Here is a 23825-nt window from a genome sequence, read left to right on the forward strand (position 1 = left end):
ATAGAAAAATTATGAAAAGGAAAAGATGGCTTTAGCTCATATATTAAACCCATATCTTGACATTTGAAAATCACATGTCGTAGCCAAAAAGAAAACAAAAAGATTATTTAGTAATTTTAACAACTGAAACAGGACTGAAACTATTAAAGGAAAACAAAAATATCTTTCTTTCTGTTGCTTAAGTAATTTGAAATTATCTCAACCACCTCAGTAACCATTTTATATTTCTTAAAATATTTAATGAAACAAAATTGAGTCACTTTTGCAGAATAAGGATATTGTTTACATTAAGATGGGAACAATATCTGCCTAAACATTTAACTTACAAGCAATCATGAGTAACTAGTATTTGTTTCCCAGTTTGACTTTTATCTCAGATATGCGCCACAGCATTTGCATAAAGAATTTACAGTGTGCCTATTTTTTCCTGCACATAAAGTTTAAAATGCAACAATTAAAGCACACATAGACACATAATGGGTATTTTCAGTTCTTGGGAATTAAAGGAACACATGCAAATTTCTAAATGTAAAAACCAGCAGAGTAAAATGTGCTACGTTTTCCTAAATTGCACAGAAACCACCACAGGATTTCCCACTGTTGTGTGTGTTTGGATTTTGTCCAGTCAGGCAGCAGCCTCTTTACAAGAGGCCTTGATGTCAGCCCTAAGCCCATCCGCCCACCACCCCAACTTGGAGAATAAACACAGGCTTTCTAATAATAAAGCCTGGCATTCATACAATTCCTCCTCCACTCACACTCACACTCACACACACACGCATGCAGGCACACACCAAAATGGTAACAACACCTGTCTGTCTTCTCATTTAATTATCTGAAAACTGAATAATGTGTTTTTTGGTGCTTCCTTGTTGGCATGGCATTTCAAGGTGTGAGAACAGGCGCTGCCAGAAACATGGGGACCTGTTGACATGTGGCGAAAACACCAGCCAATTATTTTAAATTCTTAAAGATGTGCACTGCAAGTGGCACCGGGCAAATTGTCTGCTTAAAAAAAAAAAAAACAGACTGTGGCATTTCTCCATACAGCCATGTCCATTTCAATTTCGTGTTTTGTATATTTCCTCAGTGACTGCCTGTAAGGAACAATACTGACAGTCAGTGAGGATTCAATCGCATCTGGCACATTAAACTATATTAAGATTAGGGAAGGTGGGAGGCCATGTCAGAATCTCAACATGACACAGTTAGTGAGTTCTTGGATGAGCAATGTGGGAAGGCACCTGTGCTGTTGTCATCAAAGGAGCAAACCTTTAGATGATGGTTGTAGATTCAGGATGCCCCAAATCCCTACCAGAAGAGACCTGAAGTCATATGTAATGTCTCTGTGCTCCGTGCTTGCAGTGAAGACGACGCATCTCTCCCTAAAATTGGTCGAATTAGTCATTTTGCCTTGATAGCCGTAGTACCGGGGATGCAATAAACCAAGACACAAAGGTCAGCTCAGACACCACGGGGTTCTGTAATGTTAGTCACACAAAATGACAATAAAACCTCTCACTGGGTGTGTTCCAGATATGTCAGCTCCTTGCAAATCAAATGAGCTTACATCCCTGGTTTGAATGTTGATTTAAATCTAACTCAGTCAAAATGTAGTGCCTGACGTCTTTATAGTGATTTGAAAATGTCTGCTTTTTATCTTTTCTGTTTCGTTTTTTTTTTTTTTATTTTTTTTTTTGTCTTAGCAACGGCTTAAGAATGTAACCAATTTACAAGAAAGTAAAAAGGAATTATAGACCAAATCTTTCACAAATCATATAGCCTAAATAAACCATTTTGTTTTGCCTTTTAAAGTTATGCAATGAAAATAGCCTGAAAGCATTTTCAAAGGGAATAGACAAATTGCCAAGAATTTCAAAGAAATCTTAGCAACAAAGTCCATGAAACCTTTTAGACTCACATGATGATTACAAAATTGTTAACATGGCATCTGTACAAACAGGACACATTAGACCTGCACCGTTCCTTGTCTGCTGAGAGTCTTATCATGAGTAAATTGATGATATTTTGTGCTACATCAAATTCCATTATATCTCTGAAGAACGTATGATGCTTCTGATGAAATCTTGTGCAAAGTCAATGTATTCTGGAAAAGGATAGAGTATAAAAACTGTTGGTTGTTGCGTCATTAATGGTTAAATCACTTTTATCTGATGTCACAATCTTATGTTACTTATATTTTTTGTCATAAGGATCAACTGAGTGCTTAATAAGTGCCTCCATGTGGGCATTTAATTATTAGCTAAATTAAGCCGACACCAGGTGCTAACTTAAGTTAGCCATTTTCTTTCGCCATACCATGTTCCCTTATTTGAAGTGTGGCTAACTGGTTTATCTGGTAATGCAGTAGCATATGCTAACGTGTTTAATGGTTAGAAAGTTTTATTTCCTCATGGCGTCAATTCCGCCTTGCCTTTGAAATGACAGGTCGATAGGCTATCGGGCGACGAGTGAGGGGTTGGTGGATGAATGGATAAGTTTAGCAGAGAAAAAGAAAAACAATCAAAACCAATAACTAACTAAACTTTTGGGGTAAACAAAAATGTAAGCTTTTTTTTTTTTTTTTTTTTTTAATCTGCAGAACCAAGATTTTAAAAGAATACAGAGGAAAATGATATTGTGAAAATTTTAAGGTTACAATATGAAAAGCCTCAAGGTCCAGAAGACAGACGTAAACAAAGCCATAATACAAACCTCCTACTGGAAGATGCAAAATAAAATAATAATAAAAACAAGACTAATCCACTGACCGTGACATTTTCTGTATTACTATTTCACCTTCTGTGACTCCGCATTAGAAAACCAAATGTGGACAGCTTTATCATTTCATGCTTTCATGGTCATTCTTCTCCAGATTTATTCATTGTCTTTGATGCTATGAACAGACATCAAAGAGTCCCTGATGATAAAGCCATCTGCCCCTGTCTCCTCTGCCTTGGCCAGCGTCCATTATGTCCACACTACTTTGTTTGAGTACCAGGCTCCAACACAACATTGCAAACACTCTCCTTTTTTTCTTTATTTCAATTATTTGCCCACAAGATTCAACTCAAACCTCCATGGGTCAGCAAGTACAAATAAGCTGACCTCAGGCCCCGTGACGCTTGGCTTAATACCCACCAATTGGGATATGTGCTTTGTTTTGGAGCTCCACATAACATTTACCCACAGTGCTGGTGCATCCAGCAGATGGTGTTTTCTCCTTGATTGCTATTGACACTGTAGTAACTTAAAGAAAGTCTTAAGGCTTTTATTTAAATATCCAGTTTCTTATTTGGTTCTCGCTTTGCCGTCAAAGCATCAACCATTGGCCTCGTTTGATTTGATCATCCAATTGTTGTGAGTGAGGGGGGCCAGATTTCCTGAAAATGTGCTCACAGTTCAGTATCTGAACCTCTTGTTGGTTCTTTTGATCACTTGATTGTCATGCTCAGCCACACTTGTCTGCAGCACCGAGAAGGCACAGACCACCAATGGCGCTTTAAAGAAAAAAAGATGGCAAGCAATTAGAAGCCGGTCCGTAGTTGGAGAGAGGGAAACGTCACAGCAGGCGTTACGGGAGCTTCACTGAGGACGCGTGCTCCAGCATATGATCCCCGCATAACAACAGATACTGGGCGCATTTTAATTAGCGCTTGCCGCGGCATCCCAGCGTGTGTGGTCTCAAACACTGCTGGGATTTTTAGTTGGGTACAGAGTTAGGCAAGTCTCTTCCTATCATGTGAGCAAATGTTGATCCATCAGTTTGGGTATCTCGTTTAATAGGGATTTGCAGTTTTGGTTTTGTGCCTTAAATATCTGTCATGTTTTTGTGTTTTTAAAAAATATACCATCCACATATACTTTTTTTTTCATCACAAATATTAAGCCACACTATTTGTTTGAATTTTCAAGTCCCAATAATATACAGGAGCAGTCTTCACACACAGGTTTATTTTCTAAAAGAGAGCAGTTTCAGGGTGATGCACCATTGGCAGTTTGACTTATTCATAAGATTGTAATTGCAAGCACATAATATGAGCTGAGCAGCAGAAAAAGCCAAGAAGGAAAATAAATGTAGTGAGGCTTTTAGTGTCAGGAGCAGCAATTATCATAATGCTCAAATCTGCTAGAACTTCCCCGATCAAGAGCATTTGCATTGCACTAAGGAGACTGGAGAGGGTCAAACTGTTCTCACCAGGCACACTTCAAGACTCCCCCTGTGGGCTGAGGTGCTTAGATGTAAGAAGTCAGAGGAGCAAAGGCATGAAAATAGCCTCGGGGTGGAGGAAGAGCTGAGAGCTCATCCGATAATGTGGTCTACTGTCCCTGTGAACAAACGGCGACGCTCCGTCTTTTCTGTGAATATAAAGCCTCGTTTGAATGCGCACTTCTTAACGTCACTCTAACAATGCACTTATTGATACAGCGTTTTCCTAAAACTCAAAGCTCTTTGCACAAAAGGCAAAGAAAAGGCTGAGGCTATAAGCTTAGAGAATACTGAATTTTGCTGAGATCGACACAAAAAAGAACGCTTTGTGTTTGCGCGAGAGAATCCAGCACACTGTAGAAGAGTGACACAGAATTTCAAACCTTTTCCCCCCCTCCTCCCTGCACCTAATTTATGCTCGTAACTTATTTAGGTTTAGTGCTTGTTCTGCTGAACTCATGATGTCCCTAGCCGCTTTAATAAGGCCACAAATTCTCCATCAGTGGTGTTTCAGCATTGATCAGTTGCTGAGTTTGGGCTTTTCCAAGAAGCACTGTCTGTTAGTGTCTCATTTGGCAGCATGAGTACAGTATACTGATCAGGCATAACATTATGACTGATACTGGCAATCTCATTAGTCTCAGTCAATGCAGCCCCATAAGCAACAAATTGTAGTGCAACGTCTCTTCTTAAGTAACTCAGCATAAATAATGTAGATAATCTTTTTGTCATAATGCGATGTTTCTAGGACTCTAAGGCAAGCAACAACTACGGACACCCAAACAGTTTTAACGGATTTATTCAACAGTAGAAAGTGCAGGAGAGAGTGGCGGGGCGTCGATCTGCGACAGCAGGGGGGGAACCGGATCAACGGAGGAACTGCAAAGGGGGCGAGCGGTTAAGAGGGAAGAAATTAAGGGAATGTTGGGGTAACCTGAAGGTGACTTACAGTCTGCGGGTTGAGGTCAGCTGAGGAGGATACAGGGGGGTTCCAACTGTGGGTGTGGTGGTTTCCAGATGGGGGAGTTCCAGCAGGTAATTCAGGGCGGACAGGCAGCAGCTGAGTGGTGGGTGAGACGCACCCAGGCGCAAGGCCCAACGGAGCAGTTACAATCAGATTCCTCAGGTGAGTCTGGTTCTGAGCGAGTTCAGCGTGGATTCACTGGAGAGGAAGGAAGAGATGAAAATGAGTCAGGACAAGGAGAACACAAGGAATTCAGCACAGACAGCTAGAGAGTACCACAATAGAAGCGGAACCATCTGGTATCTGATTCAGGGAAGCCGCTCCTCTTTAAGGACCTTGCAGATTGGTGGTGATGAATAGCAGCTGGATCCCATCAACCTGCCACCCTGTGAAGGAGAAGAAAACCACTCCCCTGCAGAACTCAACACTTTTTAAATGATTTTCTCATCATCTGATCAATGAGCTATGACCCTGTTGTATGTTCATCAATGTTTCTTCCTTTGACCTCATGTTAACCAATACCATTATTTTGGAGATGGTCAGTGTGATTCACATCACCTGTCAGTGGTCATAATGTTATGCCTGATTAATTTTTTTAGTCCATGGGAACACTTTATAAAATGTCTAGGCAGAACAGCTTAGTCATTTCTTTCAGTGAGAGAGTTTTATGAAAAGAAACACTAAGACAAAACCAAGCGTTGAACACACCCAATTTATTTCAAGCAAAGACACTTTAGGCAAGTCAGAAAATCTGAAACTTCTGTGATGAAATAAATTTAAGTTCCTTCTTCTGCTCGTCATCCTCTATCAGGATTTTTTGCCTCTCACCCGTTCATTTTTCTCTCGTATCTGATGGGAACATAAGTAAAGCTAAAACTGTCATAATGGACTGTTTTTGTTTTTTTTCTCTCCCCTCCAGGGGGTCTTTTTGTGGACTCTAGTGTCCCTTATATGAAAGTAGGCTGACAGGAAAGGGGGAAATAGAGAGGGGAAGACATGCAGTAAGTGTCGACGGGTCCGGGAACCCGCGACGGCCGCGTAGAGGACCTCCAAAACATGGGTCGCGCTATCCCCTACGCCACCACAGCACACCCAAAACGGACGGTTTTAACCATGGCAGCAGCGGAGCTGCCATGGTTAAAACCGCCCGTCATCCACCCCGTCACCCTCTAACCCCAGTCAGTACAACAGACCAGCAATCTCTCTGATAGGACCCAATCCCTATCCCTGCATGCCATGATATTCCTGTTCCATCTGATGCTATCTCTGTGAAATAGGATGTTATCAGCATCAGAGATGATGCTATCTCCATACAGTGTGGAGATATTCGATTCTAATTCAGAGCTTCCCCTGACTAGACAGAGAAATGTGAGGCTCTACAGGCAAAGCCAGTCCATCTGCGCCTTACTTAGAATGAGGGATCAAGCAGAGCTCTGTCCTCGGTGGTTCTCGCTGTGTTGGCCCCCAGGCCAGAGTTGTCACAGTGCCTGCTCATGCTGTAAGCTTTAATGAGGACAGGAGAAGGAGATGATTGAGAGTCAATTACAACCTCATGTTGGAGAGTAACACTATTTCACCTTTCATTACACCTCAATGCCAAGGACTAACTGGGTCTCGTCAGTTAGTGAAAGGTTCTCATGTTGAGAAGGCCATGCTGAGGTAGATCTGGTGTGAAACAAAAGACAGTGGAGAAATATTAGAAGAGGATCCAAAGCTGCCAAATTTATCAGACAGTTTTATGTTGAAACGGTTAATTTAAGAAAACCACTTTCTCTCTTTCTTTGAATTGGCGTTAAATGGAGATTTTTTTCTGTCATGTTATATGACAGAAGCTTGAATACCTCTAGACATGAGTTTATTAATTTTAACAGCTGGCTGGATTAAGTTTATTAATTCAGAGCAAAATAGCTTATAAACACCCAAAAGAACCCCAGATCAAGGCACTGTTTGCATATGCCTATTATGAGCCATAGTGTTTGACAGCATAATGTTAGCAACTCTGCCTTTGTCTGGCCAGATTTTGCAATTTACTCAGTTGTTTTCACCTGCGTGGCTTAAAAAAATAGTTTTTTTTTAGATCTGGCCATGCACTTCCATCTATTCAATGTCCATGCTGGGGGAAAGGGCGCCTGTCTGCAGTGGTAATTGAGCAAAAGTCAGGGTACACTCTGGACAGGTTGCCAGCCTATCGCAGGGCAACATAAACACACACACGCACACACATACCAAAAGTTTGGACACACCTTCTAATTGAGTTCAATTAGAAGGTGTGTCCAAACTTTTGGTCTGTACTGTATGTGCAATTTTAGAGAGACCAATTATCATAATTGTTATGTTTCTGGATTGTGGGAGGAAGCCAGGGTACCCGGGGAGAACAAGTGCATGTATCGAGAGAACATGCAGAAAGATCCAAGAGCTTTTTGCTGTCTGGCAACAGTACCACCAACTGTCTCACCGGGCTCTGCACGTTATTCATTTACATATATGATTTTCACTAGCAATCGGTCACGCTTCATAATGACATGAAACTCCTCCTTTGTGTAATGTCATACAACACATTACAATCAAAACTGGGGAATATTTTTCATTGTTTTTCAAGGTTGAATTTTTTTCCCCTCACAAATATCTGGTATCTTTATAAGTGCTCTTACACTATTCAGATATCTTGTTATTGTGAAACGCACATTGTTGGCAAAGTACAGCGAGTTATTGTTGCTTGCATCACAACACACCTCCAGAAGGTCTTTTGCCAGACATCAAACAATGTTTGTATACTTGGTGCACTACTTACCCTCTTTAACAGAGGATTAGTTCTTGAAATGGGTTCTGGAAATGATTGGTGTTTGCTGTTTTCCGTCTCAGATCCGATGGACAAAGACAGCTGGCAGCGTGTCAGATCGCTTCCAGGACTCCAGTGTGTTCAATGACACTTTGCACATTGCGAAGATCCAGAGGACACAGGGGGGTCGCTACTACTGCAAGGCTGAGAACGGCCTGGGTTCCCCAGCAATTAAATCCATCCGAGTGGACGTCTATTGTAAGTTCTGATATTTTCCATGGCCACGTGTATATTTTTGTTTTTATTTAATCTCTTAAATTGTCATTATATTACTTCAAAAATATGAACAGACATTTGCAAGATTATCTGGTCATATCTGCTTGTTTCTTGTTGTGGCTTATTATTGTTTGATATTCTTTATTTTTTATTTTTTGCTATTTGTCAAGGATTACAAAGATGCTGAAATGAGACAGATTAACTAGTATTCACATCAAGTTATTGAGACATTTGCCTCTTGCATAAATCCATGTTTCTTAAACAGTGTTACACACAACAAGCTGAGCCTTTTAGCAGTATGTAAAAGTTGGCAACATATTTTCCCATTAAGACTTTTATATTGTGGCTGCTTGGTGGTGTGGTTAAATGAAAAATGAAACTGTACTTATTCGAGGGTAAGACATTAGAAGAGACTGTATTGCTTCTCATTGATTGTTGATTAAAATACAGACAGTAAATTTGACCTCTCCAGTTTACATCTGTATGGAAAGCCAGAAAGCTCCATCAGCATTTGACAAACAAAACAGTGATTTATATACATTGCTTTATTGATCTGGCATCCGTTCACCTCAACAGCAGAGACACGAGAATGGTTGCCTCATCTCGGACTAACCTATATTTTATGGCTATTAGTGCAGACATAGCAAACCTGGGAGTTTGTACATAACAAGAAATATGTAGGTGAACTATAAATATCTGCAATAAAAGGAAGACCCTGGGTTTTAATCATCTCTGCTTGAAGAAATTTTGCTGAGATTCATTCAAAATCACATGCTTTGCTTTCGAAACATCTTGGAGCTTCCTCCTTACTCTTTCATTGCTGCTTCTCTTCCTCCGCAGAGGTTCTTCTTTTCTTTTTCATTCCAAACGACTTGGAAAATAAACATACATCTTTGATACACTCTCGGTGCTTCATTTGTTGCCAAATATGCTAGTGATCGAGGAGAGGAAGAGGCAGTGGAGCTAAGGTTTTTCACTTATAATGTTGTTTCCAGTTAAACTTCTACTCATTTGAAAGTTTGCGTGGTCCAACACCAGTCTCTGTTTATGGTAAAGTATAATGTGCAAGTGCTTGCAGACATATAATGCTACGGTTTAGCTTGAAAATAACATTTTAGTTCAAACAAGGCATTTGCCTTTATGAGATTCTAATGGTAATGAAAACCTTGAGTAAACAGACGTTTCAGCCATGTAAAATGTAGACTAAAAAGTGGTCAAGCTGCTTTTATTTGAACAGTGAAGCAATAATTGTGTTTATTTATTACCGTCACAAAATTGAGTCAACAACACTAAAAAAACACAAACGTATTGGTACTTGTTGCCTACCATGCTAAATAGGGGTGAGCGATCTGAACTTAATTAACTTAATGTTTTATCATAATATTGTGTAATATTCGTTAAAATAAGGATAAGTGACAATGAAACATATTTTAACCTCATTGCTTTTTTTTGGCAATTGATTGTTTTGCTCTGACTTTATGTCACAAGTCTATAAGCACAAGTAATTCTCGTGAAATGCACACCCATTAGGAAATGTGCTGTTGTAGGACACAGGTTACACTATGAAGTTTGGTTTCTATCATGAAACAGCACACAATAGGTACATTTAATTCTACAGATAAATGTACTAATATCTGCTGATGCTCTAATAGAACCACCAGTAAGTAAAGTTGTGAAAGTAACAATCCCAACAATCCTGTTCTTTTCTATTATTATTTTGAGGTTTGGTAATGTCCTCTAGAATTTACCATTGTGTCAAAATAAATCCAAATTCTGATCAAAATTTAAAGAATATCACAGTAACAATTAACAATGTATCTAAATATCCCTACTGTATAATTTAGCCTTTTCCCCCAGTCGGTTGTAGCCTCTTATTGTAACTCAAGGATTAAAGGCTGTTATTATCAGGTTAATTAGTCAGGCTTTGTGCTTGAGTAGAACCTGGATTCTACTGGTTAACCTATAAGCCTTTGTGTGTTTTCTTACTATCAGAAATATTTAAAAACATTCCAATATTTCTTTCTTATAAGAGAATAGCCGTTTTTGCACCATCTCTATACAGCAATGATCAGCAACAGGTGGGGAAGGCAGAGCACTGTGTTAGTTTGTGTTTCTTAAAGCTGGAGAAAACTCCATGGTCAGCACTTCTAACTCCTTAAAAGGACTTTTAATGTAGCATAGTGTAACTTATTACACCTCGGCATACCTGTGTCATTTTCTCGTTTCCTGCTTGGCCCTTAGTGTTTTGTAGGTCTTAGGAATTTTCTAACCTCTGTCATCATTAATGTGCTTCGCTGTAAGTTTTGTTCAAGAAATAATCCCTGCTCCTGCTGTTAAGAAGCTAAATCAGTGTGACCAGAAACCTAACGCATGCCAGTAGCTCCACCCCAACCGTACCGGGTGGTACAGGCTGATTGAGTGAGCCACTTTTACAATAAAAACAGACAAAACCTCTTGCCGAACCGCTCTGACTTGAGTTGTACAATTCAATGGAAATGAGGCAAAATCGAATTCTGTTTGCTAAATGATGCGGCACCATCATTTTACCTCAGGCCCACTTTTCCTGAATTTTCTTCTTTATGAAAACACTATACTGTTTTTGCCGGTCTGGTTCCCCACTCTACTGGCTCTTCCCATCCGTGTCCTCTGCTGTATCTCCCACCCCTCTGTGCAAGTCACTTTTCTGCGCCTGTTTATTTGGACTGACACGTGGACAGAGGTTGTGGAATTGAACCTTGTTTAGAAAAGCTTGGCGATGGCCCTGGTGGTCTGTCTACGAGATTGGGGCTAAATGCATCTCAGCAGCTGACAGTCAGTGCCCTGTCTTTTCTCTGCACCGTTTCACCTTGGCCATACTAAGGAGCCCACACGAAGAACAAACAGGGAAATGAAGCCATCCCTCATAATGGACCATCTGTGGGACAGAAACAATGGTTTCTGAGGGAGCCTCATCATCCGGCATTTGTAGTTTTTGTGCTGTAATTGACAAACTCATTATGTTTGTTAGCTGGATGCCAAAGCTCCATTGTGTTACAGGTCTCTATTGTCTCTATATATTTGTTTTCTGTAATGTTTGCATATTTAACATGTACATAAACATTTGAGCAATGAAACAGAATCATAAATGTATATTGAACAGTACTAGTGGAGTTTGTCTCTATAAGCAGATACATTATTGCACTCTTATATAGAAAGATCAATTACACTTGTTCTGTTTTCTGTTTGTGTCTCAAAAAGAAGAATACTGCCTCCATAAATTTTATGTGGTAAAATTCAACTTTTTTTTTTTTCATATAAAATCCTTGCACTTGCGCGTGTGCTCCACTTGAATTGTGTTATGTTGCCCATCCAGCAGAAGAACATCATTCCCACAAAGCGGCATTCCAGCTGTCCCCTGAGGGGGCATTAAGTAGATGGACCTCTGCAGCCCATGCTATTTTTAGTGGGTAGCAACTCCAAATTTTAATTAGCTCAAAAACTGGCCTTATCAACAATACCTGTGATTATGTTTTCTGCTTTCTTTTTTTTCAGCTGTGCCGTGCATGGTTAATGTTTGTGCGCTTTTGTTTGTTTTTGAAAATAATACTAAGTGGCAAGACAGACTGTTAACTTATCTCTGTAGAGGAGGGATACTTTGCATGTTCAAGCGCCACTGTATTTTACATTAAGAAGCTTAAAACTGAGAGGATTTTGCTCTTAGTTTCATTTTACTGTTTCCTGAGAATTGTTTTGCTCCTTTTTTCTGGAATTGAAAAGATCTTTTTTTTTCTTTCTTTCAACTTTTATAAGTAGTCGTATCCTTTGAACTATTGTTTGGATCTTGTCACATTGCAATCACAAACTCCAACGTATATAGGGTTTTTATGTGAAAGGCCAACACAAAGTAGTACATAGCTCTAAGGTAATAGTATAATGTGCCTCCTTAAGTCAGTTATTCGTAGAACCACCTTTTGCTGAAATTACCCCTCTATGTCTCCTGGGGGTTTTGCACATTCATACAGGAGAATGGACAGGAAATGAGCTAAAATGAGAAATTTTAGCTCATTTCTCTTTTCAAGATTGAATGTATATTCGTGGTAACCATTAACATTTAAGCCATGTGACATATTTTCAATCTGATTGCGGTTTTGGCTTTGTCTGGGCTTTTCAAACTTGCCATTATACTTTGATTCAAGCTGTTCTATTGTAGCTCTGGTTCTGCTTGTAGCTTTATTGTCCTAATGAAAGTTAAACCTGTGCTTCAGTTTCAGGTCTTTTGAACCCTCCAACAGATATTCTTCCAGTTTTACTCTGTGTTTCGCTCCATCCAGCCTCCATCAACTCTCGCCAGCTGAAGGAAAAACATTCACATACAATGATGCTGCTATAATAAAATAGCTGGGATTTTATGTTTAGAGTGACGTGAAAACAACTGCACACCACTTTTTGAGATGTTTATTTGCAAAAAAAAAATAAAATAAAATATATATATATATATATATATATATATATATATATATATATATATATATATATATAAAAAATTCCTTCTCACCCACATGGGTGGTGATTCTTCTTCCTCTTAGCTCGGGTCCTCTACCAGAGGCCTGGGAGCTTGAGGGTTCTGCGCAGTATCTTGGCTGTGCCTAGGACTGCACATTTCTGGACTGAGATGTCTGATGTTGTTCCTGGGATCTGTTGTAGCCACTGTTCCAGTTTGGGGGTGACTGCCCCGAGGGTCCCGATGACCACAGGCACCACTGTGGTCTTCACCTTCCAGGCCCTCTCCAGTTCCTCCCTTAGGCCCTGGTATTTCTCTAGTTTTTCATGCTCCTTTTTCCTGATGTTGCAGTCACTTGGTATTGCCACATCCACCACAACGGCTTTCCTCTGTTGTTTATCCACCACGACTATGTCTGGTTGGTTCGCCCTCACCATTTTGTCTGTCTGGATCTGGAAGTCCCACAGGATCTTAGCTCGGTCATTCTCCACTACCTTCGGGGGTGTTTCCCACTTTGATCTTGGGGTTCCAGTCCATATTCTGCACAGATGTTTCTGTACACTATGCCTGCCACTTGGTTGTGTCGTTCCATGTATTCTTTCCCTGCCAGTATCTTGCACCCTGCTGTTATGTGTTGGACTGTCTCAGGGGCCTCCTTGCACAACCTACACCTTGGGTCTTGTCTGGTGTGGTAGATCTGGGCCTCAATTGCTCTGGTGTTTAGAGCAATTGATATATATAATATATCAATTGGATGATCAAATCATATATATATATATATATATATATATATATATATATATATATATATATATATATATATATATATATATATATATATATATATGTGACACTATTTATTGTATTGATAAAAAAGCAAAAGTTTTCTTTTGAGTGTTTTATAAACCATTCTCTACACAGCATAATTAAAGTAATCCTGTCAGCCTGGAGGAGGGGATTGTAGCTATTTACTCTCAAAGGTGACATATTAACAAAGCTCAGAAGTCCATGTAAGCACCTTTTATACCTGCTGACACCTCAGTTGTGTTGGCCACAGTTTGGTCTTTGGGGAAGGTCCTCTGCAAAGTTAATACAGCACCCTGCCCAACTCCTACACAGATCGATGTTCGGCTTAAGAAACGCTCCTCTTTTTCTCCTATAGGGTAGCCTTTTCAGTGTTCTCATTTAATTTCAGCCGCATTAATTTTGCTGCAGCGTCTAATGTTTCATTGAGTGAGCGATTGAGGACAGCTTAAGAGTTCTGCCGGGGCTGCTTATTGCAGGCTCAGAGAGTTCATTGACCGACACAGAGCACAATACATCTAAGAGAGATTTGGCCAAAGGAGGAAAGAGAAGTGACCGAGTGAATAACAAATTGAGGTTAGGGAACTTAAATCATTCTGGTTCACCGTAGACTGATTGATTAGAAGTGTCACAATAAGGTGTAATAATCTTTAGCTCATGAACAGCACCAAAGGCAATATTTTTTTATTATTATTTTTGTGGAAAGACATGAAATCAAAAGTGTCAAAACATTTACTTGGTCATATTTTGCAAATATTGCAGTGTCGACTTTTGAGTTGTATTTTTTTTTCCGTTTTTTTTTTTTAAACCTTAATCGTACGCCTTTAGTTTCTAGGCTTTGTGATTGCTAATCAATACTGAAATGCTGTTTCTTTTTTTTATTTTTATTATTAAAAACAAAATGGGCCACTACTGTTACACTTCTACGCAAGGTTGTCAAATTACCTCTGCAAGCAAACGACAAAATGTTTTCAGCTTGTGGTCAAATGGAAAACAAATTGCCTCGCCATAAACCAGGTCAGCATTTACCATGCAGGCTTTGACAAAAGGGCCACTTTAGCGCTCCCTTTAAAAATGCTTTGAACAACCTCAGCAGTTGAGAATAAACTGAGAACAAATGGGTGCGACGCAGAAAAGAAGACAAAAACGCACAGCCTCATGCATTAAACTCCAGAAAGAAACATCCAGTCGTGTTTTTCTATATGCTAATATCAGGTGGATGATATTAATGTGGAAGTAGTTTTTCAGTGACTCTAGAGCAGTCCGAAATAGGCACATTTTTCATTGTGGAAACCATCTGGATGGCGGTGCAATTTTCACAGATTGTTCCACACACATCTTCACTCTTCCCTGATATTTCCAGCTTCACTCCTTCAAACAGATTAAAATAAGACAATAGCCCGATTTCTGTCTGTTATCAGTGGAGGGACTTGCACAGCTCTTACTTCACACCGCTGCTGCAGAAGCCTGGGAATTTTAATGAGGATATTTTGTGTTCGTGTGTAGATCTTATGTGTGTTTCTCTGTGTACGGACGTCACTCAAAGGGTAAATCTTATTTATTTTTTCTTCTTTTTTTGTCGACATCAGTGTCCGTGTAGATTCTAAGTTTGACGATGTGCGTGCCAATTTCTTTCTGTGGTCATGCTTGCAAGAGGCAACAGAAATAGGGACAGCCCATTGGGTTCAGCTGCTTGCTTATGCATGAACACCCTCTCCACCAGCAAGGTCCTGACTCTCACAAACTTGTCAAAGGCTTAACTTGTCTTGGCACACGCTTCCTTAGCTGTGCAACACTGTTGAGCAGCATGTGGGGGCGACTTGGGGACGTGTGTCTGCTTTTCTGTTTGCCCGCCCCCTGATGGAGTTCATGAAGGAGCTTTAGTTGGTGGTGTTTGTTTAGCGGACGTGCCGGCTTTGCTTTATCCTGCCGGTCAGTAAAACTGGCGCTCCCGATCTCATCAGGGGTCCACATCTTGCCTCTCTGCTGCAAGATGTCTGAGCAAATGTGTGCGCAGAGCAAGAAAAGCGAAAGGCTAATTAGAGAAAGTTGACTCGAAGAAACATGGAACATGTTAATTTAAAAAAAAAACCGGAAAGAAACGGAAAATTTGACTGTAGCTTGTGCAGGTCCTAATAACTCCTTTATCTGTTCTCATTACTGATGTTTGTACTCTAAGCTCACACTTGTGTACACTGGGGAGACTCTTTTAAAGTGACTACGAATATACTTGTGTGTATGCATAGGAAAGTGAGTGGGATGGTGATCAGATGGGGAACCTATGGAATAGTGGGTTCATTTGAGTGAGGGTGATGGTGGAAGCAGGTTCAGTATGAGCTATGACTCAACCTATTGAAGAAATATATAATTGCTTTCTAAACGTTCTTTTCTGTATTCCTTGAATTAATATCATACTTTTTCTCTTTTTTAAAATAGCTTCTTTCTCCATTTATTGCAAAAATCCCCTTTACGTCCTAAATTTAAAATATTTTTTACTTATTTTAATTGTACGCAGCTTTTTAAATGTCCTGTGAGTATATGTATATTTGCCCATTTATCCATAACTGGAACTTTCAATATCTAGCAAGTCATTTTTGCAATTTACCATATATTAAAAGGGCCCTCAGATTAATTTCATTCCCTGTTACGACGGGGGGTGAAATTACCGTAATAACCCAATATAGGCTGGAAAGCGCAACGTCTTTCCTTTCACAGAAACCGCTGGAATTTTTCAAATAGCTAAAGTGTGGCAGAATTACAGTATTAAAGCAAATGTCCTGACAGTAAATCATGTGTTGGATTCACGTATTTCAGCAGAAATATGAAAGGATGGGTGTTAAAAAATATTAATTATGGCTTATTAACATTTTATCCTGCAAAAAAGGGCATTAAGGGTTACATTTTCTATCTACCAATTTTTTTTTCTTTTGGTTTACAATTGAACACAATTGTCTGACGGGCTTTCATAGGTGTTTGCAGCCAACAGCTTTACTTTATGTGGTATAGTTTCTTTCTGTTCTTGGAATTGCCTTCACATTTCAGCTAAATTAAAGCTTCTGAGTTCTTTCAAGAAAAATCTGTCTGCTGCCTACTTCAAATTACACCCACTCACTCACTGTACGTAAGTTCTTTCTCAAATGTAAATAGCACTTTAATGATATTCTAGCTGTCAGCCTCTGAAGAAACTCTGATGAGAAAAAAAAAATCCACTTGAGAATTTGGTGTTCTCTATTTTGGGAAGTTAAAAATCGGAACATATAAGAAGAACGCTACAATTTGTCACAAAAATTTCTCACTCCCAATATTTTTTAGAGTTTTATCCTTGTTAAGTTAAAGAATAAATATATATTTGTGTTGGGGAAACAATAATAACACAGGATGTGTTTGCAAAACACGAGATGATAAAGTTAAAACTGGTCTTACTAATCATGCAGATATTACACTAATGTAGCAGACACTCCAAAGCTGCTGTACTATTATTTTGTGGGGAGATGATACTACTAGATAGTTGTTATAAATTTTATATGAAATGTTTTCCAGTGTTTTTAGTAAATCCTGACAGCCTTTGGGAAGCAGAGACGATCTCAGTATCTATTCACATATAATGGTGTCTATTTGCTCTGTGCAGTTGGATTTTACATGGAGTGCATTTTGCTGAAAAGCTTAATGCCCTGAATATTCTCCAACCTAAAATCAATCCACTCTACCAAGTTGACTGAATTGCCAGAGATTGGGACATGAAGCAAAGGTGCCTTGATTAAAAACAGAATTAATTCAGCGAGAGCAGCACAAAACAAACAATTAGCCAGTCGGTGCCCAGAGCAGGTCTCAGGTTGTTATCAAACTGTTATCAGATCCTGTGAAATACTGCCTGGGTAAAGATTTGAAAAAGATAGTGTTTAATTTGTTTCATTGTAACTGGCAATACAGATGCTAGGCATGGCTATTGAACAATAAATTGCGCAACATTCTTGACTATTGATTAACTGCAGTAGTATATTTAAAACTAGAAAATTCCTGAAGAAATTTAACTGGGGCCTGCCAAAGTGTGCCCGTCGGTTTGGACCCAGCGTTCTGATGCTAACAATTAGCATCAATGCTAAGCTTAAAAACTTCCAAAGAACCATGTGGAGAATCACAAGAATGTTGACTAACATGGACATGCACGATTCAGCATGATAATCAGCTCACTAGCATGTTGTCTATACTTGACTTACACCATTAAGTATACTAAACATGGCTAATAAGTCAAAAAAATAGCTAATAGCTTATTTAAGCTAAATGGCTAATGGTAATGAACTGCCTTGCTGCGCAAGGCAGTTCCCTAACCTGAGAGAAACAGATAATGCAGAATGATATCATTGCACCGCCTGCGGCGGTGCACTGTCCAGAGGGGCATATTGAGGCTTTTATTTTGAAATTTGCAGTAAGCTTCATATTAAATGCCCACACTAATCCAGTGTCTAAGAGTGCTTTGGATAAACCAATCACGTCAAGCAAAAATGAGCAAATATATGATGTAAAAATTGCCAAGGCTTTTATTTTGAAATTTTCAGTAAGCATCATAAGAAATGGTCAAACTAATCCCATGTGTAACAGTGAATGTGTTAAATCGTTTCTATAATGCTCAAAACACAAGTAGTTCTAAAGGCCAGCTCAGTCCTCCTCTGTAGTAACTGACAGTTCCACCATGTTGTAGTTCTAACCTTCAGTCTTTGTAGTTCTAAAGAGCAGCTAAACTGTCAAGTGAGTGAAACACACAGGGAGAGATGGAATACTAATAGTTTTAAGCAGTTAGTTTTTCTGATCAAAGCAGGCCAAACATATCTTTACCTAAGTGTTGCCAATAGCATGTGAGGTATCATTTCAATGTTTTCTGTAATTGACTCACTCCATTCAGTATATTTAAAATGACTAATAAGTAAGTAAAATAGCTAATAGCTTATTTATGGTAAAAGTCTTATCTTAATGAACTGCCTTGCTGCGCAAGGCAGATCCCTAACCTGAGAGAAGAATATAAAGCATTCTAATATTATTGCATCGCCTTACGGCGATGCATTAACCTGAGGGCAATATGAAGGCTTTTATTTTGAAAAATAAACATAAGCATCATATTAAATGCCCACACTAATCCAAAGCCTAACAGTGTTTGGGTTAAATTCCTTATTTACTGGCCTAAACAGCCAGTAGTTCTAAATGGAAGCTCTGTTTTAACTGTCAGTTAGAACTACAAATATGGCGTTTTGGTTGTCCTATTTAATATCATTAGGTCAAAGGTTAATGCCATTGCACTGACTTGCTGCGCAAGCCAGTGCCATAACCTGAGAGGAAAAGATAATATAGGCTGATATATTATCTCTGTCAGGCTGATATCTCACCTGACAGAGATATTGGGGCTTTTATTGGGAAATTTCCATTAAGCTTTATTTAAAAATTACACATTAATCCTGTGTGTAACAATGGTTTGTTAAAATAAGTTATAAAATGCCCAAAACACAAGTCGTTATAAAGGCCAGCTCATTCCAGAGTGTCCTCCCATAAATCAGCTGCTCTGGCCTCATGTGTTCCGTTGCTATGGTAATGGATCAGCTGCTAACTGTCATGTCTGTGTGAGACAGAAAGGGGGGAAAAAATTCTATCTTTGTGAGACACCCAGCCAATTAATATGGAAAAAGCACTCCGAACAAACCTTTGCCGTTCAGGAACCGTAATACATATTTGAAAACCGTTTGAAGCGTATAAGAGGGCTATTTGTCTTCTCCGATAGTACCGCAATTCATATTTTTACCTCATTCACAGTAATTGCAGTGATGAGACAAAAAATTGTGCAGAAACTTTTCAGAAATACATGGAAGTGAACCAGGGAGAGCGTCAGTTACCCTGGCGCATGATTTCACTCTGAAGCACCTTGACAGAAAACCGTAAATGCTAGAGAAATATCGAACACATTTTACCGGAGCAGGCACGCGTATCAATGTCATGACCGAGTTTGATATCGATAGGGCGATATTTGAGGGCGTGACGGCGATTTCAAAATTGTTTTGGGGTCAAAAATCTGCTTAAATTCTCACTCTAAAAAAGCGGCAGTTGGTGTCAGTTATGCTCTGCGTTTCGGCAGTTGGAAATTTTGCTCGTTTTTGCTTTTACCATCGTAAGTCCGATTCCTTATAAAAATAATAGCACACCTCCCGGGCACGAGCCGCACGATTTGATACCACTTTTGTGGGTGGGCTCGCAGCGGTACGAGCCGCATTAATGTCCGCGGATGAAGAAGTTAAGAATAACTAGAAAATTCCTGAAGAAATTTAACTGGGGCCTGCCAAAGTGTGCCCGTCGGTTTGGACCCAGCGTTCTGATGGTAACAATTAGCATCAATGCTAAGCTTAAAAACTTCCAAAGAACCATGTGGAGAATCACAAGAATGTTGACTAACATGGACATGCACGATTCAGCATGATAATCAGCTCACTAGCATGTTGTCTATACTTGACTTACACCATTAAGTATACTAAACATGGCTAAAAAGACAAAAAAAATACCCAATAGCTTATTTAAGATAAAATGCTAATGCTAATGAACTGCCTTGCTGCGCAAGGCAGTTCCCTAACCTGAGAGAAGAATATAAAGCATTCTAATATTATTGTACGCCTGCGGCGATGCATTAACCTGAGGGTCATATTGAGGCTTTTATTTTGAAATTTGCAGTAAGCTTCATATTAAATGCCCACACTAATCCAGTGTCTAAGAGTGCTTTGGATAAACCAATCACGTCAAGCAAAAATGAGCAAATATATGATGTAAAAATTGCCAAGGCTTTTATTTTGAAATTTTCAGTAAGCATCATAAGAAATGGTCAATCTAATCCCATGTGTAACAGTGAATGTGTTAAATCGTTTCTATAATGCTCAAAACACAAGTAGTTCTAAAGGCCACCTCAGTCCTCCTCTGTAACTGACAGTTCCACCATGTTGTAGTTCTAACCTTCAGTCTTTGTAGTTCTAAAGAGCAGCTCAACTGTCATGAGAATGAAACACACAGGGAGAGATGGAATCCTAATAGTTTTAAGCAGTTAGTTTTTCTGATCAAAGCAGGCCAAACATATCTTTACCTAAGTGTTGCCAATAGCATGTGGGGTATCATTAGAATGTTTTCTGTAATTGACTTACTCAATTCAGTATATTTAAAATGACTAATAAGTAAGTAAAATAGCTAATAGTTTATTTAAGGTAAAAGTCTTATCTTAACGATCTGCCTTGCTGCGCAAGGCAGATCCCTAACCTGAGAGAAGACTATAAAGCATTCTAATATTATTGCATCGCCTTACGGCGATGCATTAACCTGAGGGCAATACGAAGGCTTTTATTTTGAAAAATAAACATAAGCTTCATATTATATGCTCACACTAATCCAATGCCTAACAGTGTTTGGGTTAAATTCCTTATTTACTGGCCTAAACAGCCAGTAGTTCTAAATGGAAGCTCTGTTTTAACTGAGTGTTAGTTAGAACTACAGATATGGTGTTCTGATAGTCCTATTTATTATCATTAGGTCAAAGGTTAATGCCATTGCACTGGCTTGCTGCGCAAGCCAGTGCCATAACCTGAGAGGAAAAGATAATATAGGCAGAGATTTATTTAAAATTGACACATTAATCCTGTGTGTAACAATGGTTTGTTAAAACCAGTTATAAAATGCCCAAAACACAAGTAGTTCTAAAGGCCAGCTCATTCCAGAGTGTCCTCCCATGAATCAGCTGCTCTGGCCTCATGTGTTCCGTTGCTATGGTAATGGATCAGCTGCTAACTGTCAGTGTGTTTGAGACAGAAAGAGGGGAAAAAAATTCTATCTTTGTGAGACACCCAGCCAATTAATATGGAAAAAGCACTCCGAACAAACCTTTGCCGTTCAGGAACCGTAATACATATTTGAAAACCGTTTGAAGCGTATGAGAGGGCTATTTGTTGTCTCCGATAGTACCGCAATTCATATTTTTACCTCATTCACAGTAATTGCAGTGATGAGACAAAAAATTGTGCAGAAACTTTTCAGAAATACATTGAAGTGAATCTGGGAGAGCGTCAGTTACCCTGTCCCATGATTTCGCTCTGAAGCACCTTGACAGAAAACCGTAAATGCTAGAGAAATATCGAACACATTTTACCGGAGCAGGCATGCGTATCAATGTCATGACCGAGTTTGATACAAATCGGGCGATATTTGTGGGCGTGACGGCGATTTCAAAATCGCTTTGGGGTCAAAAATCTGCTTAAATTCTCACTCTAAAAAAGCGGCAGTTGGTGTCAGTTATGCTCTGCGTTTCGGCAGTTGGAAATTTTGCTCGTTTTTCACTTTTTACTTCGCCATCGTAAGTCCGATTCCTTATAAAAATAATAGCTCCAATGCCGGGATCGAGCCGCACGTTTTGATACCACTTTTATGGGTGGGCTCGCAGCGGTACGAGCCGCATTAACGGTAACGGAAGAATAATATATAATATATAAAGAGACATTCTATTGGGTGTAGAACAATAGGTTCCTGCCCATGCAATGCATGGAGGCAGTGACTGACTTGCTTCGCAAGTCAGTCACTGCTCTCCTTATGCATTGCTATGGGGCAGGCCCCAACTAGAAAATTCCTGAAGAAATTTAACTGGGGCCTGCCAAAGTGTGCCCGTCGGTTTGGACCCAGCGTTCTGATGCTAAGAATTTGCATCAATGCTAAGCTTAAAAACTTCCAAAGAACCATGTGGAGAATCACAAGAATGTTGACTAACATGGACATGCACGATTCAGCATGATAATCAGCTCACTAGCATGTTGTCTATACTTGACTTACACCATTAAGTATACTAAACATGGCTAAAAAGACAAAAAAATACCCAATAGCTTATTTAAGATAAAATGCTAATGCTAATGAACTGCCTTGCTGCGCAAGGCAGTTCCCTAACCTGAGAGAAGAATATAAAGCATTCTAATATTATTGCATCGCCTTACGGCGATGCATTAACCTGAGGGTCATATTCAGGCTTTTATTTTGAAATTTGCAGTAAGCTTCATATTAAATGCCCACACTAATCCAGTGTCTAAGAGTGCTTTGGATAAACCAATCACGTCAAGCAAAAATGAGCAAATATATGATGTAAAAATTGCCAAGGCTTTTATTTTGAAATTTTCAGTAAGCATCATAAGAAATGGTCAAACTCATCCCATGTGTAACAGTGAATGTGTTAAATCGTTTCTATAATGCTCAAAACACAAGTAGTTCTAAAGGCCAGCTCAGTCCTCCTCTGTAGTAACTGACAGTTCCACCATGTTGTAGTTCTAACCTTCAGTCTTTGTAGTTCTAAAGAGCAGCTCAACTGTCATGAGAGTGAAACACACAGGGAGAGATGGAATCCTAATAGTTTGAAGCAGTTAGTTTTTCTGATCAAAGCAGGCCAAACATCTCCTTACCTAAATGCTGCCAATAGCATGTGGGGTATCATTTGAATGTTGTCTGTAACTGACTTACTCAATTCAGTATATTTAAAATGACTAATAAGTAAGAAAAATAGCTAATAGTTTATTTAAGGTAAAAGTCTTATCTTAATTGACTGCCTTGCTGCGCAAGGCAGATCCCTAACCTGAGAGAAGAATATAAAGCATTCTAATATTATTGCATCGCCTTACGGCGATGCATTAACCTGAGGGCAATATGAAGGCTTTTTTTTTGAAAAATAAACATAAGCATCATATTAAATGCCCACACTATGGCGTTTTGGTCGTCCTATTTATTATCATTAGGTCAAAGGTTAATGCCATTGCATCATTAGAATGTTTTCTGTAATTGATTTACTCCATTCAGTATATTTAAAATGACTAATAAGTAAGAAAAATAGCTAATAGTTTATTTAAGATAAGACTAATAAAGCATTCTAATATTATTGCATCGCCTTACGGCGATGCATTATTGTTCTGATTGTCCTATTTAATATCATTAGGTCAAAGGTTAATGCCATTGCACTGGCTTGCTGCGCAAGCCAGTGCCATAACCTGAGAGGAAATCTGTTATAAAATGCCCAAAACACAAGTAGTTCTAAAGGCCAGCTCATTCCAGAGTGTCCTCCCATAAATCAGCTGCTCTGGCCTCATGTGTTCCGTTGCTATGGTAATGGATCAGCTGCTAACTGTCAGTGTGTTTGAGGGGGAAAAAATTCTATCTTTGTGAGACACCCAGCCAATTAATATGGAAAAAGCACTCCGAACAAACCTTTGCCGTTCAGGAACCGTAATACATATTTGAAAACCGTTTGAAGCGTATGAGAGGGCTATTT

At 39.2% G+C, this 23825-nt stretch overlaps 1 protein-coding gene across 4 annotated transcripts in view; it reads left to right on the forward strand.

The window, feature by feature from the left end:
* The window catches only part of mdga2a (MAM domain containing glycosylphosphatidylinositol anchor 2a), a 183811-nt gene that overhangs the window by 60604 nt on the left and 99382 nt on the right, over positions 1-23825 (forward strand). For all 4 annotated transcript variants that reach the window (XM_044105960.1, XM_044105959.1, XM_044105961.1 and 1 more), the window contains one exon: positions 8037-8211. In XM_044105960.1, the coding sequence (XP_043961895.1) occupies positions 8037-8211 (175 nt within the window). The remainder of the gene's footprint in view (positions 1-8036; positions 8212-23825) is intronic.

Source organism: Gambusia affinis, linkage group LG22 (assembly GCF_019740435.1).
Source record: "Gambusia affinis linkage group LG22, SWU_Gaff_1.0, whole genome shotgun sequence".
Taxonomy (NCBI): Eukaryota; Metazoa; Chordata; class Actinopteri; order Cyprinodontiformes; family Poeciliidae; genus Gambusia; species Gambusia affinis.